This window comes from Carcharodon carcharias, chromosome 15 (genome assembly GCF_017639515.1).
Source record: "Carcharodon carcharias isolate sCarCar2 chromosome 15, sCarCar2.pri, whole genome shotgun sequence".
NCBI classification, from domain to species: Eukaryota; Metazoa; Chordata; class Chondrichthyes; order Lamniformes; family Lamnidae; genus Carcharodon; species Carcharodon carcharias.
The window spans coordinates 114,137,239-114,153,855 of record NC_054481.1 but is presented as its reverse complement, the minus strand read 5'-3'; the positions used below and the strand labels follow the sequence as shown (position 1 = coordinate 114,153,855).

General features: G+C 45.5%; 2 protein-coding genes across 4 annotated transcripts in view; one reads left to right on the top strand and one right to left on the bottom strand.

Moving 5' to 3' along the window:
- rpl22 (ribosomal protein L22) overlaps window positions 1-16,617 on the top strand; it is an 80,281-nt gene that overhangs the window by 48,518 nt on the left and 15,146 nt on the right. The window lies entirely within an intron of this gene.
- The window catches only part of rnf207b (ring finger protein 207b), a 41,758-nt gene that overhangs the window by 24,175 nt on the left and 966 nt on the right, over window positions 1-16,617 (bottom strand). The window contains exons 2-7 of one of the 3 annotated variants that reach the window (XM_041207318.1): window positions 14,318-14,537; window positions 10,085-10,217; window positions 6,979-7,123; window positions 6,063-6,144; window positions 5,293-5,368; window positions 3,276-3,401 (exon numbers count right to left, since the gene is read on the bottom strand). In XM_041207318.1, coding sequence (XP_041063252.1) covers window positions 3,276-3,401; window positions 5,293-5,368; window positions 6,063-6,144; window positions 6,979-7,123; window positions 10,085-10,217; window positions 14,318-14,508 — 753 coding nt within the window. In that variant the 5' untranslated portion in view covers window positions 14,509-14,537. Of the gene's footprint in view, window positions 1-3,275; window positions 3,402-5,292; window positions 5,369-6,062; window positions 6,145-6,978; window positions 7,124-10,084; window positions 10,218-12,256; window positions 12,490-14,317; window positions 14,542-16,617 lie in introns of those variants that run through there. The other 2 variants (XM_041207317.1, XM_041207319.1) reach the window with 2 other exon arrangements.

Below are 16,617 nucleotides of genomic sequence, written 5' to 3'. Positions count from 1 at the left end.
CCTTGCCATCTTCTCCTAAACCAGCATCACATTTGATGAAACAGAAACAACATTTTGCTGGAGAAAATTTTTGTGTCAAGCATTCTTTATACCCCTCTTGCTTTCATCTCGTGCATGAAGGAGTGAGTGCTTTGCTTCCAGCATACCACCAGGTGACTGTGTGTCTGGCTGTTGACGGGAGAGTCCTCACTTTGGTCAGATCTGGGTACCACACCTCATAATGGATATATTGACTTTGAAGGGGGATGCAGCAGTGCAGATTCATCAGATGATAGGTGCATTAGGGAGAGATGGTGGCATGGTGTTAATGTCACTGGACTAGTAATCCATAGGACCAGGCTAATGATCTGGGGACCTGGGTTAAAATCCCACTACAGCTGGTAGAATTTAAATTCAATTAATAAATTCTGGAATTGAAAGCTATCATTTGTTATAAAAACCTATTGGTTCACTAATGCTCTTTAGGGAAAGAAATCTGATGTCCTTTCTTGGTTTGGCTTATATGTGACTCCAGGCCCACAGCAATGTGGTTGACTTTTAATTGCCCTCTGAAATGGCCTAGCAAGCTACTCGGGGAAAACATTTTGAGACCAGGTTGCATAAGTTTGACTTGCATTCGCTTGAGTTAAGAAAGTTGAAGTGTGATCTGATTGAGCTGTTTAAAATGTTAATGGGATTAGAAAGGATAGAAAAAGAAACTATTTCTTCTGGTGGGGAAATCAAGAACGAGGGGATATAACCTTAAAATTAGGGCTGGGCCATTTAGGAAGGAAATCATGAAGCACCTTTTGGCACCAAGAGAAGTAGAATTCGAAAACTCTGACCCCCAAAAGATTGTGGATGCTGGGGGACAATGGAAATTTTCAAGTGTGAGATGGACAGATTTCTCTTGGGTCAGGCCTTCAAGGGATTTGGACAAAGACAGGTAAATGGAGTCAAGGTGCAAATAAGCCACGATCTAATTAAATGGCAGAACAGCTCGAGCAGCTGAATGGCCTTCCCCTATTACCACATAATGCTGCAATTTGGAAACCAGACAGAAAACCTACCAGCGTTCCAATGAAGGATTAAGCAAAATGAACAGGATCTGATTGCACGGGCACCAAGCAGTCAGGCTATTGGAATTAGTGACTCAAAGTCTGGTTGTTTCTCTTGATTTAAATGAGCAGCCAAGTTTAGAATGGGCCAAGAGTCCTAGGTTAGCATTTCTTGCCACAACTGTGTGACGATGCTATTACTCACTCCAGTTACCCATGTGGCCACTGGTGAATGAATTAAATTAAAGCATCTCCACCTACCGATGTTAATAAAGCTGCCGTGTAACACCACTTGCACCAAGTACGCTTTTGTGGATATGGCACAAAGTAATGAAACTGTAAAGGGTTGACATCAAGCCCTTGCACTTTCCAGCAGGGTACACTGGATAATTTATCTCTTTCCTAGTCCAAGAGCACTGACACCAAATGTATTATGCCTGACTACTGAGCTTCTATTTCTTTATGTGTATCTGCAACCAGTTGTTCCTCGCATAAAGTCTGTGTCTCAAGGTCTCACAGTGCTATATGTATGTGAAGCAATGATAGTCTGGATTTTATTGCCAATAATATGTACTACATGTCCACTCCATCTGAGCTGGGCTCTGAAGATGAGTGACTCAATTCCAGACATTTCTTCTCTTTGAGGTACCTCAGTCTTGGGCTCTTTGTCAATCTATTTGATCCAACACTGAGGTACTTCAAAGAGCAGAAATGTCTGGAATTGTAGAACTCATTATCAGAGCCCGTCTCAGATGGAGTGGACATGTAGTACATATGACTGATAATAAAATCCCCAAGGCGGTCATGTATTCACAACTGAAACTTCAACACCACCTACAAGGTAGGCTGAGATTAAGGTTCAAGGACTCCTTGAAGGCAATCTTCAGAAAGTGTGGCATGTCCACCGTAGACTGGGAGAAAAATGCACAAGAAAGAATCACCCGGGAAGCAATCTCAAGTAGTGGCTTTGTTTCCTGCAGGCAAAAATTTGGCAGATGGAGTATAATGCGGGAAAATGTGAACTTGTCCACTTTGGCAGGAAGAAGAGAAAAGCAGCATATTATTTAAATGGGGAGAGATTGCTGAACTCTGAGGTACAGAGAGATCTGGGTGTCCTGGTACATGAATCACAAAAAGTTAGTATTCAGGTACAGCAAGTGCTTAGGAAGGCAAATGGAATGTTGTCATTTATTGCAAGGGGAATGGACTATAAAAGAATGGATGTTTGGCTACAGTTGTACAGGGCATTGGTGAGACTACATCTAGAGTACTGTGTATAGCTTTGGTCTCCTTATTTAAGAAAGGACATAATTGCTTTAGAAGGAGTTGAGAGAAGGTTCATTTGACTTATTCCTGGGATGAGGGGATTCTCATATGAGGAAAGGTTGGGCATGTATCCATCGGAGGTGACCTTATTGAAACATATAAGATCCCAAGGGGACTTGACAGAGTGGATGCTGAGAGGATGTTTCCCCTTGTGAGAGAGACCAGAACTAGGGGCCTCAGTTTAAGAATAGGGGATCTCTTATTTAAGATGTAGATGGGGAGAAACTTTTTCTTTCAGAGGGTCGTGAGCCTGTGGAACTCTCTTATTTGAAAACAACAACAACTTGCACCTGTATAGTACCTTTGACACAGTAAAACACCCCATGGCAAAAATAGACTTACATAAGGAGATATTAGGACATGTGACTTAAAGCTTGGTCAAAGAGGATAGTTTTAAAGAGTGATTTAAAGGAGAAGGGAGGTAGAGGGGCAGAGACCATTAGGGAGGGAATTCCAGATCATAGGATCTAGGCAGCTGAAGGCATGGGCGCCAATGATGCAGTGATGAAAATTGGGGATGTGCAGGAGGCCAGAGTTGGAGGAGTACAGAAATCTTAGAGGGCTGTGTGGCTGGAAGAGGTTACAGAGATTGAAAGGGAGAAGGCCATGGAAGGATATCAACACAAGGATGTGAGCTTTAAAATCGTGGCGTTGCCAGACTGGGAGCCAATGTGTCGGGAGCACAGAGGTTAAGGGTGAATGGGACTTGATGCATTTGGATATGGGCAGCAGAGTTTTAACTGACCCGAGGTTTACAGAGGGTGGAAAGTTGGTGGGGGGCGGGTGGGTGTGCGATCAGGAAAGCATTGGAATGGTCAAGTCTAGAGGTAACAAAGGCATGGATGATGTTCAATGGTCCCTTACACTGATTGACCTCTTTTACTTATTTAATTTATTGATGTTGTGTATTACCTGCATACTGTTGAATAGTGAGCTGATGGCTGACTCCTCTTCATTGACATTGACTCTCACCTCGTTGATCATGGCCTTCAGCAGGATAATGGCTTCTCGTGTGGACGTTTGAAGCTCCTTCACTGCCTAGTGAACAAATTTGCCAAGAGGATTCGTTACTTGGTTGGATCTTTAAAAGAGGAGCAACCCCCTTGCCCCTGAGCAACTTTCTCATTCCATTAGATTTGCGTCAGCCTTGCTCTGAGTCAGAAGGTCACAGGTTCAAGCCCTACGCTGAAGACTTAAGCCCAAAAATCTAGGCTGCTATTCCTATTGCAGAACTGAGGGAGTGCTGCACTGTTGGAGATACTGTCTTCCAGATGAGATGATAAACTGAGGCCTCATCTGCACTTTCAGGTGAGATTATGACAGTACTTTTGAGGAGAGTAGGGACGTTCTTCCCAGTGTCCTGGCCAAAATTGATTCTTCAACCAACATCACTGGAAAACAGATGATCTGGTTATTATCACACTGCAGTTTGCTGTTTGCAAACTGGCTGCTGAGTTTCCCACATTAAACATTGATTACACTTCAAAAATACTTCATTGGCAGTGAAACACTGGGGAGTGGCCTCGACCCAAGGTACAACTATACCCAGCAAGGAATCAGCTGCTCTAGAAAAGGAGGGGGAAAGAATAAAAGGAGAGGCACATTATAATTTGTACAGAGGATATTACTGTTTATATGTAAAAGACAATCAATTACTATCTGCTGAAGTGCTCATAAAGCACTAGCCATGAACAATTCATTTTCACTGAACATACTCAAACTAAACGAGGATCCAACATAATTAGCAGTAAAATGGTTTTTAATTTTATAGCAGTGTAAGACTTTCTCCCTGATATTATCTTTTCAACTCTTTAAAGGAACATTGCAGGGTTCACTCTAATCTGCAAACTGCTGCCCTCCTCCAAGGACAGGGCCTGTGATAAACCATTAAATGAGTGCCTCATAATGTGTCACCAAGGAAAGGAAACAACAGGTAGGAGGAGATGGAAAAACTGCTCTCAGTCCTGTCACTGCCTCAGACGGAGCACCCAGACTGAGATACAGGTTGAGTATCCTTTATCTGTAAGTCCAAAAACCACACACATCCAAAAACCACACTTTTTTGAACCTGATCGACCTTTAGCGGGGCAAGTCCCTGATACAGCCCGAGCAGACACAAACCTGGCTGACCACACCCGACCTTTAGTGCGGGAAGTTTAGTTGTTTGTCTGCACTGTTTACCTTGCAATCTTTGTTTGCACTGCTCACCTTGCAAACCCTCTCCTACAAGCAAAATTGTAGATGGCGCCACGGGTGGGAACCTATTTTAGGTACCCTGCTTTTATTATTCAGTGGTACATCTTACTTTTCCAGCTATTTTATTTACTTTAGACCTTAGCTAGCCTAGGCTTCAGCCGTTGTAATGTAATTAGGCCTAGGCCTAAGTAGTATCCAAAAACCAAAAGTATCTGAAATCTGAAACAGAATCGGTCCCCTGAGGATTTCAGTCATAGGATACTCGACCTGTATTGTGAAGTCAATAAGTTTTTATGCTTATTCTAGTTAATGGTGTTATTGACTAACTCACAGCTATTCGGGTCATTTCAAGGGTTGCCCTAGGATTGCCAACATTGATTGGATGTATTCCTCGATCACATGCCCTCCTGCTGCCAACCACCTAGCACCTACTCATGCCAATGGTCATCCCAACATGCCCATCATCACATGCTCTGCCTTCCTATACCAATCAGAAAGCAAACATGTTTTTTACCACCCGATTGGTCCATTCTTGACTATCAGTCAAACAGTCATTTCTTCCCCCATCAGTATTCTTATAGTTTATAATTTTGACAATTTTTCTCCCTCTGTTACTCGCAGCAGTGTTCATGAGATTGGCCTTTAAATCCAAGAGACCAGGGCAATCCTGGAAGATGAAAACCCGAGTTACATCTCTCTCACTCCTACAGAATGAACTCTGCAGTCCACATACCATCACAGCCTGGTCCAGCTTCTCACAGCCTTGCATGTAGGCAGTCTCAATGTCGATACAATGGGCCCGGCTCTCACTGAGCAATGAGATAAACAGTTACTGTCAGATTAGAATAGCTCAAGGGAGGCAGCAAGAATACCCCCAGTATAAATTTACTTCAAAAAATATCCACACCTCCTCCGTTGTCACCAGCCTGAAACACTAACTCTATTTCTTTCTCCACAGATGCTATCTGGCCTGCTGAGTGTTTCCCAGCATTTCCTGTTTTTATTTCAGAATTCTAGCATCTGCAGTATTTTACTTTTGTTCCCCTTTGCCTCAGTGGGAAGACCTTAAGCTAAGTGCAGGACTGAACGGTCAGTCCACACCTCTAGGTCCCCAGGTGTGATTCTAGGCACACACTGGATTTGTGATCTCAGCCAGTGCGGCAACTGTGGACTATAGTTGACCAGATCAGTGAAAATCAACTTGGCTTCTTGCTCCAGATTGCTATCCCTGCTGAAGAATTCAGGCTGATATTCCCCTCCCTAGCCCAGGAGAACTGCAATCTCTCTTACTCCCACCTTGTCTCAGATCGGAGAGGGACTGAGCCTGGGACCTTCCTGGTCGGTAAGGCTCAGTGAGTCACTGTCGGGGAGATCCTCCTCTAATGACCAGCAAAGGAGGCAAGTTGGTTATTTGTGTTGGGCTGAATGGCCTATTTCTGTGCTGTACATTCTGTATGATTCTGTGCAATATGTTAGGTTCTGGCCCATGAGTGCCTGACTCACACTTGCATGTCCCGAAAGCAGTTGATACAGAGCATGGACTTCTTCTCTGTGGAGAACATGATGTACGGTTCCTCGTGTAGAGCTACAGAGACAAAGAGTGAAACATAAGAACATAAGAAATAGGAGCAAGAGTAGGCCATTTGACTCCTCGAGCCTGCTCGGCCATTCAATAAGATAATAGTTAATCTACTACCTCAGAACCACTTGCCTGTGCTACCATTTTTGAATCCCTTAGTGTCCAAAAATCTACTGATCTCATCCAGCTTCAGATAGTTGCCAGGGAGCAGACTGGAGCTGGCGGTTAGCGAACGAAGTGTGTGGTGGGGACCGAAGATAACGGCTTCAGCCTTCCCAATATTTACCTGGAGGAAAATTTTGCTCATCCAATACAGTATGTCGGACAAACAGAGAAGCGCAGGGACTGAGCGAAGTAGTGGTGAGGTAGAGCTGGGTGTCGTCAATATACATTTGGAAACTGATGTTGTGTTTGTGGACGATGTCAGCAAGGGGAAGCACATAGATGAGAAATAGGAGGAGGCCAGGATAGATTCTTGGGGGACACCGGAGGTAACTGTGCAGGAATGGCAACAGAAGCCCTTGATGGCAAATCTCTGGCTACGATTGGATAGATAAAAATGGAATCAGGTGAGTAGAAGACCCATCCAGCTGGACAATGATATAGCCAGGTGGGTTCTTATCATAACCCAACACCAGCAGGTTTCAACATTTTTAAACTGAATTTAAAATAGGTTTAAATTCCTATGCTCTATTATTAATCTACGATACGTGGATTACTTGTCCAGTAACACAACCATTACAGCACCGTACCCACGCCCACCCCATGTTGATTTAAAAGGCAGGGAACGGATTATCAATGAGTTTGCAGCTTTCTGAGACCGGCACTGGAGATCCTTACGGCATTTCTTATGCAGCTCCTTGGTGCGTTTGGCGAGAGTTACAATCTCATGTCGGGCGAACATTTTTGCTCTGTGTGTGTCCTCACGGCAGGAGCTACAGAGTGGCTGGTTACACGTGTTGCAGTAAAACATGGCATCTGCATCCTGCAAGGGGACAAAGTGACAATGTAAGACACTTCAGTGAGCTGATTACTCAATGTTACTTTTTAAAAAAAAATATTATCTTGACCAATGTCACCACACTCCCTTCTCCAGTGCAGATGCTGAATCCTGGTTGGGCAGGAGGCACTTTTCTGTAAGCTGACCTGAGGCTTTGGATTCTTGCAGACTGTTCGAACAGAAGGTGTGGGGGTGGTGGGGTGGTGGTGGTGGGGGGGGTGGTGGGTGAGTGGGGGGGTGGGGGTGTGTGTGGGGTGGGCATTTCATCCAAGCCCAATCCTGCTGTCAGTGCAACATTTATGCAGGATCACTGAGTAATAATTGGAAATTAAAACCCAAACAAACGCTTTCGCTTCACAACATGAACTTGGAATTGTCTTTAATGTCATAAAACTTGAGCCAGCGCCACATTAGCAGATATTAGGAAGGTGACCGAAGGCTTGCACAAAGATGTGGGTTTTGAGGAGCACCTTTAAAGAGGGGAGAGAGAGAGAGAGAGAGAGAGATAAAGAGGCTTATGGAGGGAACTCCAGAGCTCAGGGCCTAGACAGCTGAAGACACGCCTGCCAAGGGTGGACTGAAGCAAATGGTGGATGGACAAGAGGATTGGAGGAGAACAGAGCTCTTGAAGGGTTATAGGCATGGAGGAGTTTACAGAGATACGGAGGGGCAAGGTGGATCATTTTAAAATCAAGGTATTATTGGACTGGGAGCTAATTGTCATTGTTGTCGTAGGTCAGTGAGCACAGGGATGTTTATTCTCCTGATCCAGTGAAGGATCTCTCAATTATAATTCTGTCTAGTCAAGGCTGAGAGCAGCCATCTCATCGCAGATCACTTACTGAGCCTGCAGCAATCATTGAAATCATAGAGTCATGTAGTTTTACAGCACGGAAAGAGGCCCTTCGGCCCATCATGTCCATGCCAGTCATCAAGCCCTTACCTATTCTAGTCCCATTTTCCAACACTTGGCCTGTAGTCTTGTATGCTATGGCGTTTCAAGTGTTCATCTAAATACTTCTTAAATGTTGGGAGGATTCCCATCTCTACCCCCTTTTCAGGCAGTGAATTCCATATATCTCTGGGTGAAAAAGGTTTTCCTCAACACCTCCTGCCCCTTACCTTAACTCTATGCCTCCTGGTTATTGACCCCTCCACTACGGGGAAAAGTTTCTTCCTATCTACCCTATCTATGCCCCTCATAATTTTGTACACCTCAATCAGGTCTCCCCTCAGCCTTCTCTGCTCTAAGGAAAACAACCCCACTCTATCCAATCTCTCTTCATAGCTGAAATGCTTCAGACCAGGCAACATCCTGGTGAATCTCCTCTGCACCCTCTCTAATGCAATCACATCCTTCCTATAGCGTGGCACCCAGAATTGCACATAGTACTCCAGCTGTGGCCTAACCAATGTTTTATGCAGCTCCATCATAACCTCTCTGCTCTTGCATTCATTGCCTCGACTAATACAGGCAAGTATCCCACTTAACCACTTTATCTACCTGCCCTGCTGCCTTCAAGGATCTATGAACATGCATACCAAGGTCTCTCTGATCCTCTGTACTTCTTAGGGTCCTAACATTCATCATGTACTCCCTTGCCTTGTTAGTCCTCCAAAATGCATTACCTCACACTTTTCAGGATTAAATTCCATTTGCCATTGTTCTGCCCATCTGGCCAGACCATCTAAATCATCCTACAGTCTAAGGCTTTCCTCCTCACTATTTACCACACACCAATTTTCATGTCATCTGTGAACTTACTGATCATACCTCCGACATTCATGTCTAGATAATTAATGTACACTACAAACAGCAAGGGATCCAGTATCAAACCCTGCGGTATGCCACTGGACACAGGCTTCCAATCACAAAAACAACCTTCAACCATCACTCTCTGCCCCCTGCCACTAAGCCAATTTTGGATCCAATTTGTCAATTTGCCCTGGATCCCAAGGGCTCCTACCTTCTTGACCAGTCTCCCATACAAGATCTTGTCAAAAGCGTTACTAAAGTCCATGTAGACTACATCAACTCCACTACCCTCATCTACACACCTAGTCACCTCCTCAAAAAGTTCAATCAAATTTATTAGACATGATCTCCCACTGACAAAGCCAAGCTGACTACCCTTGATTAATCTATGTCTCTCCCAGTGAAGATTAGTTCTATCCCTCAGAATTTTTTCCAAAAGTTTCCCTACCGTCGATGTTAGACTCACTGGCCTATAGTTCCCTGGTTTATCCCTACCACCCCTCTTGAATAATGGTACCACATTAGCTGTCCCCCAGTTCTCTGGCACCTCTTCTGTGGCCAGAGAGGATTTGAAAATTAATGTTAGGGCCCCTGCAGTCTCCTCTCTTGCCTCCCACAGCAGCCTGGAACACATCTCACCTGGGCCTGGGGATTTATCCACTTTTAAGCCTGCTGAAACCACTAATACCTCCTCCTTCTCAATGCTAATCTGTTCAAGTATATCACAGTCCCCCTCCCTGATTTCTTACACCTACATTGTCCTTCTCTATAGTGAATACAGCTGCAAAGTACTCATTTAAAACCTCACCTACGTCTTCTGGATCCTCACACAGATTGCCACTTTGATCCTTGATGGGCCCTACTCTTTCCCTGGATGTTTAACTGAACCCAGTCTGTGTTGAGTTAGCTTATATGAACTGCACAGCAGTTGGGGGATTACCATTGGCCTCACCTCCACTACACTGGTATCTATTGTATTTGGATGAAAGACGTTTGAATATGATATAGTTCACAAATGAATATCTAAGGCTCAATGTCTGAGTTCACAAGTGGCTATGTGGCTGGTGCCCATCCAACTGGATCCCAGAACTAGGTGGTGTCTTCAGGGGAGGAGGGGAGAAGAATCCAAAATTTTCCCTGCCCTCACTCTTTAAGCCCTCCCATCGGTTTCACGGGTCCCTCCCCCTTACCTGCTTCTTGCACTCAAGATCACAATTTGCACACTGAACAATCTCTTCATTGTCAGCCGAGCTGTCAACCAGGAATTTCAACAGTCGATCTACCTTCGGGAGCCCACTGGTGCCCTTCACGATTGACAGACGCCTGGAATAGAAACAGAGCCATTGCCTAGTGCAGAAAACCAAAGATATACCGGTGCAAAATGTGGGAACCATCTATAAGGGAAGCAGGCGAGGGGTGGGTAAAGGCAGCAATGAGTAACAGTCATGAGGTGTGAATGATCATTGAACAGGGTTCAAACTTCACATAGAACAATAACACCCTCAAATGAAGGGGGATTAATTATCTCTGGATGCATACTCATTGTAACAACAACCTGAATTTATACAGCACTGGAAAAATGTTTCAGGTGCTTCACAGAGGCTTGAGGGTAAAAACTCTGACAACAGAAAGAAAGAACTTGCATTTATATCACACTTTTCAGAATCACAGTACATCCCAAGGCATTTCATGGCCAATGAAGTTTAGTCACTGTTGAAATGTAGGAGAAGCAGAAGCCAATTTGTGAACAGCAAGATCCTAGTGACAACAATGTGATAATAACAGATAATCTGTTTTATTGATCATTATTAGAGTGTCAATTGTGACTCAGTTGGTAGCACTTTTATCTCTGAGTCACACAGTTCTGGGTTCAAATCCCACTGTAGTGCTTGAGTACAAAAATCCAGGTTGATGCTCCAGTGCAGTCCTGAGGGACTGCTGCACTATTGGAGATGCTGTTTTTTGGATGAGATGTCAAAACCGAGGTCCCATCCACTTGCTTGGGTGGATATAAGAGATCCTGTGGCACTATTTTGAAGAAGAGCAGGAGAGTTATTCCTGGTGTCCTGGTCAATATTTATCCCTCAACCACAATTATCTGGTTGTTACCATGTTACTGTTTGTGGAAGTTTGTTGTTATTTGTGGGTGTTGGCTCTTGTGCTTCCTACATTCCAACAGTAACTGTGCTTCAGAAAGCTCTTCATTGGCTGTAAAGCTCTTTGAGATGTTTGGTGGTCATGAAAAGCGCTATATAAATGCAAATCTTTATTTCTTTTTGACGTTGGTTGAGGGACCAATATTGGGCAGGATACCAGCGTGAACTCCTCTGCTCTTCCTTGAACAGTGCTGTGGGATCTTTTCTGACCACTTGAGAGGGCAGACGAGACCTTGGTTTAACATCTCATTTAAAGAATGACACCTCCGATAATGCAGCACTCCCTCAGTACTGCGCTGATGGGTCAGTCTGGAGTGGAATCTACAACCTTGACTCACGATTGAAACATTGAAGCCAAATGGAGTGGAGTGGTCCCTCTACAATTCATTGTGCTAACCAGGATGAGAAAGTTTCTCAAGGATACTTGCCTTTATTAGCTGAGGCATAGAATATAAGAGCAGGGAGGTTATGTTGGAGCTGTATAAAACGCTAGTTGGGCCACAGCTGGAGTACTGTGTGCAGTTCTGGTCACCACACTACAGGAAGGATGTGATTGCACTGGAGAGTGTGCAGAGGAGATTCACCAGGATGATGCCTGGGCTAGAGCGTTTCAGCTATGAAGAGAGACTGGATATACTGGGGTTGTTTTCCTTACAGCATAGGAGGCTGAGGGGGGACCTGATAGAGGTATACAAAATTATGAGGGGCATAGATAGGGTAGATAGGAAGAAACATTTCTTCTTAGCGGGGGTGTCAATAGCTAGGGGGCATAGATTTAAGGGCAGGAGGTTTAGCGGGAATTTGAGGGAAAAATAATTTTCACCCAGAGGGTGACTGGAGTCTGGGACACACTGCTTGAGGGGATGGTAGAGGCAGGAACCCTCACAAGTATTTAGAAGTGCACTTGAAACGCCATAGCATATAGGGCTACGAGCCAAGTGCTGGAACATGGGATTAGAATAGATAGGTGCTTGATGGCCGGCAGGGACACGATGGGCTGAAGGGCCTGTTTCTGTGCTGTATAACTCTATGACTCTCAAAGATGCCCAAAATCCAGCCGTACGATCCCTGTTCCTCTGAAATATGAACAAACCTCATCCTGCTCACTGTCTGACTAACCACCATTAAACAACCATCCGGCACAGCCGTCAGCTCAACAATCTACGAAGCAGGATGTAAGACGCAGAAGTAAATGGGAACTCTCACCTGTGATCGTCAGTTTTATCCAGCCTCATGTCTGATCCTCCATGCACTGAGTCATCCAGGTTGTGTCTCGCATGACCTCCTCCCTAACTCTGCTCTCCAGCACCCCCTCCCCCTGAAATGTCCTGAATACCGGACAGTGCTGGACTATTGAGTGGTTAGTGGAGAACCTCGCAGGGATAAATTGTACATCAGGATGGGGAGGGAGGCAGCGGAGCGACTAAAAAAGGCACAGCCACAGTCAGTCACCTGGTGGTGGGGGGGGGGGGGGGGGGGGTGGTTTGCATTTCACGAGAAAGGGGCCACACTGGCCCAACTCCTGGCCTCAAGCTCCCTGACTTTCCTGACTGCCCCCCCACACAGCCTCATTGTAACATGCATCGTCAAGTCAATAATCAATTTAACGCTGCTTCGGAATTTTTTTTTAGGAGGAGAAAAGCCCCTCCAATCCCCGAGATGAATGGTCCGATCACAGACGTGTGTGTATTTGTTTTTATCCCATGTGTTTAGATTTTCGCAATGTCAAATCTAAAATTAAAAATTGACTGGAGGATCAGATCACCTCGTAAATGTCACACCGGGTCGCCATCCAATAGATACAAACACCGAGAGGACCCTGAGAAAACAAACACTTGTTTATATTTGGGTGGTGGGGTGGGGTCTAGGGAGTTGGTGGTGGACGGGACCGTCTCTTCATTGGTCGGTGCTACATTGGACTGTGCTGTGAAATGAGCAAAGCCTTTGCTCGGTGCCATGGGGATTGGATGCCTGTGCTATCTCTCCCTGGTGAAGCTGACTCGCCTCGCATTCCGATCGGTCTAAAAGTAGCCTGGCTCCTATTGTGCAGCTGTTTGACAATGTGAGTGATGCTGACGACCGCCTGATCCTTCTGAGATCGGCCGGATCATGTCAATGTAACGGGGGGGGGGGGTGGGGGGGGAGTGTGGCTTTATCCCCACCCCTCTCCTGAAGGCAACAAAAACAGAAAATGCTGGAAAAACTCAGCAGGTCTAACAGCATCTGTGGAGAGAGAGAGAGAAGAAAAAGAGTTAACGTTTCGAGTCCTTATGACTCTTCTTCAGAGATAGGAAGAGTCATAAGGACTTGTAACGTTAACTGTTTCTGTTTCCAGGTTTCCAGCATCCGCAGTATTTTGCTTTTATCTCCTGAAGGTGCTGTTTACCGGGTATCCCCTCCTGTGCCTCACCCCCAGTGTGAACATAGACACTGACCTGACCGCCCCATGAAAAAAAACTGACAGGATCGGGTGTAAAACTACTTTTTGTTTGCCTCCATTTTACTCTCCACCAGTTGATGTTGAACGAAGATTAAAATAGGCACTCCTGGGTTCCTGCCTGACCCATTAAGTTAAAATTGCTCCCAGAGGGCTGCTGGCAATTGGCAGCCTGTGGAAGATCACTGGCGGTTCCAAATGTGCCCATTCCGGACCCCTGCCAACCAGGATCACTGGATCAAGATGAGAAACTCTGTCCAATTCTTCTTAGTTCTTCCCTAGCCCTAAGGTGCCTGGATTGATTGTAGTCCCCACCCCATCTCACTGCTGCATTGTGGTGCAATTCGGGATCAGGTCTCTGACCCTCCTGTCTTCTATGACTGAGTGGGTTCTCGACCCAGGTCCAGTGCAGTACTGAGGGAGAGCAACACTGTCTGTCCAAGGTGCTATCTTTCAGATGAGACATTAAATCAAAGCCCTGACTTGGGTCTGAGATGAATGTAAAAGATCCCACACACTATTCTGAAGAAGAACAGGGTAGTTCTCCCTAGTGTCCTGGCCAATTTTGATCCCTCACTATAGATGAATTGTCTGGTCATTATCCCATTGCTGTTTGTGGGACCTTCAAACCTACTGTGACTACATTTCAAAAGTACTTATAAGCTGTAAAAGGCCTTGACATCCTAAGGGTATGAAAGGCATTCCATAAATGCAAGACTTTCTTTCAGTGGCACATGGGACAAAGTATTCACAGCATGTTTCAGGAGAAGTGTAAATTGCATTTGAAATGGAACTGTTTTTGAATTGTGATGGCATTTTCAAATTCTTACCCACAGAGGGGACAGGAGAGACGTCCATCTGCAGCTCTGCCCCGCAGACAGGTGGCACAGAAGGTGTGGTAGCAGTCCAGGAGGCAGGGGTGTTCGTACTGCTCGTAGCAGAGATAGCAGACCAGAGGATGGCAGTTTGCATTGTCCAAATCATACAGGTTATCCAAAGGAGAGAATATTCCACCAGACATCAGCAACAGGAAATGACCACGACCATTCACTGTCTCAAAACAAAGAAGACAGAAATAGTCAATTGCCCATCCTCCCTCAATACCCAGCCCGGCACTAGACCCAACCCCATCTTACACCCAACCCCATCCTAAACCCAAACACATCCTACATCTAGTCCCATTCTTTACCCAACCTTCCCCTACACCCAGCCCTATCCTACACCCAACTTCCCCTACACCCGGCCCTACCCTTTACCCAACCTTCCCCAAGACTCAGCCCCATCCTAGATCCAGCCCCATCTTACACCCGAACACATCCTACACCCGAACACATCCTATATCCAGCCCCATCCTTTACCCAACCCTCCCCTACCCCCAGCCATCCACAAGACTCAACCCTCCCCAAGACCCAACCGTCCCTGACACCCAACCCACCCCAATACCCAATCCACTCCTACAACCAAAACACCCCTACACCCAACCCCATCCTACATGCAGCCTCATCCTATACCCAAATCTACCCTACATCCAACCTCCCCACACCCAAACCCATACTACACCCGAACACATCCAACATCTGGCCCCATCCTCCCCGACACCCAACTCTTCCCTACACCCAAATCTCCCCTGCACCCAACCCCACCCTACACACAATTGTCACCTACACCCAAACACATCCTACATTTAGCTCTATCCTACACCCAACTCTCCACATCTGACCGCATCCTACACCCGAACACATCCAACATCTAGCCCCTACACCTAACCCTACCCTACACCCGACCCCATCCTGCACCTGAACTCTCCCTTACTCCCACCCCTCTCCTACACCCAAAACACCCCTACACCCAACCCCATCCTACATACAGCCTCATCCTATATCCAAATCTACCCTACATCCAACATCTCCACATCTGAACCCATACTACACCCAAACACATCCAACATCTGGCCCCATCCTCCCCGACACCCAACTCTCCCCTACACCCAAACACATCTTACATCCTGCTCCATCCTATACCCAAACCTTTTCTACACCCAACCCTCCCCATGTCAGATTCTGTCCTACATCCAACCCTCCTCTAGACCTGATCTCTCCCCTACACTGCTCCTCTCCACATGGCACAATACTATATGAGTGGGCTTTGGGTAGGGCAGTGGAGATTCCAGCTCCTTGCTGAGGCTCACAGTCACCTTCCTTCATGTTGAAGTTAGACAATGACAGTTTGGTAGGCAATGTTATCAAGTGGGAAAGGGGACAACACAAACAGCCCTGGTCCTAAAATCACCAAATGGCCGCACACTTGCTTTCTAATAGGGGTCAGTGGATAAGTAACAAGAGGCGGAGACTTGTCTAATCCAGGGAGGCTGTCAATTGTTACACCCATCCCACCATTCTAGCTAAGATTAAATAAAACATTGCTGTTCCTGGGTCCTTCCTGGGTTGGATGGCTTAGTACCACACTAGGTAGTATATTTATTTGCTGAGTCAGTGTGCATTTATATTTAAAACTTGTTTATCTCCCATGGAGATGCACATGAGGAGTCCAGATCAAGCATTGACTTCCCATGATATATGGTTAGAGGATGGGAGAAATTGGAGTATTGCAGATTTAGAATACTGTTCAACCACACTTGGATTACTGTGAATGGTTTTGGTCTCCATATTATAACAAAGTTGCAGTGGCACTGGAGAAAATGCAACATTCACTGGGATAATACCGAAACTGAAGATATACTTATCAGGAACGACTGAATGGGCCAGGCTCTTTCCTCTAGAAAAGAAAAGATTGAAGATTGATTTGATAGAAACTTGAAAAACTATTAGAGTTCGAAAGGGTAGATGTGGAGAGATTGTTTCCAATAGTGAGGAATCCAGATCTAGGGGCCATAAATATATGATAGTCACTAATAAATCCACTAAGAAATTCAAGAGAAACCTCTCCACTCAAAGTGTAGATAGAATGTGGAACTCGCTACTGATTGAGGAAAATAGCATAGATGTATTTAAGGGAAAGCTAGATAATCACATGAGGGAGAGAAGAATAGAAGAGCATGCTGATAGGGTGAGACAAAGATGGGTGATTAGAGGCTTGGTGGAGCATACTCGATGGGTCGAATGGCCTAATT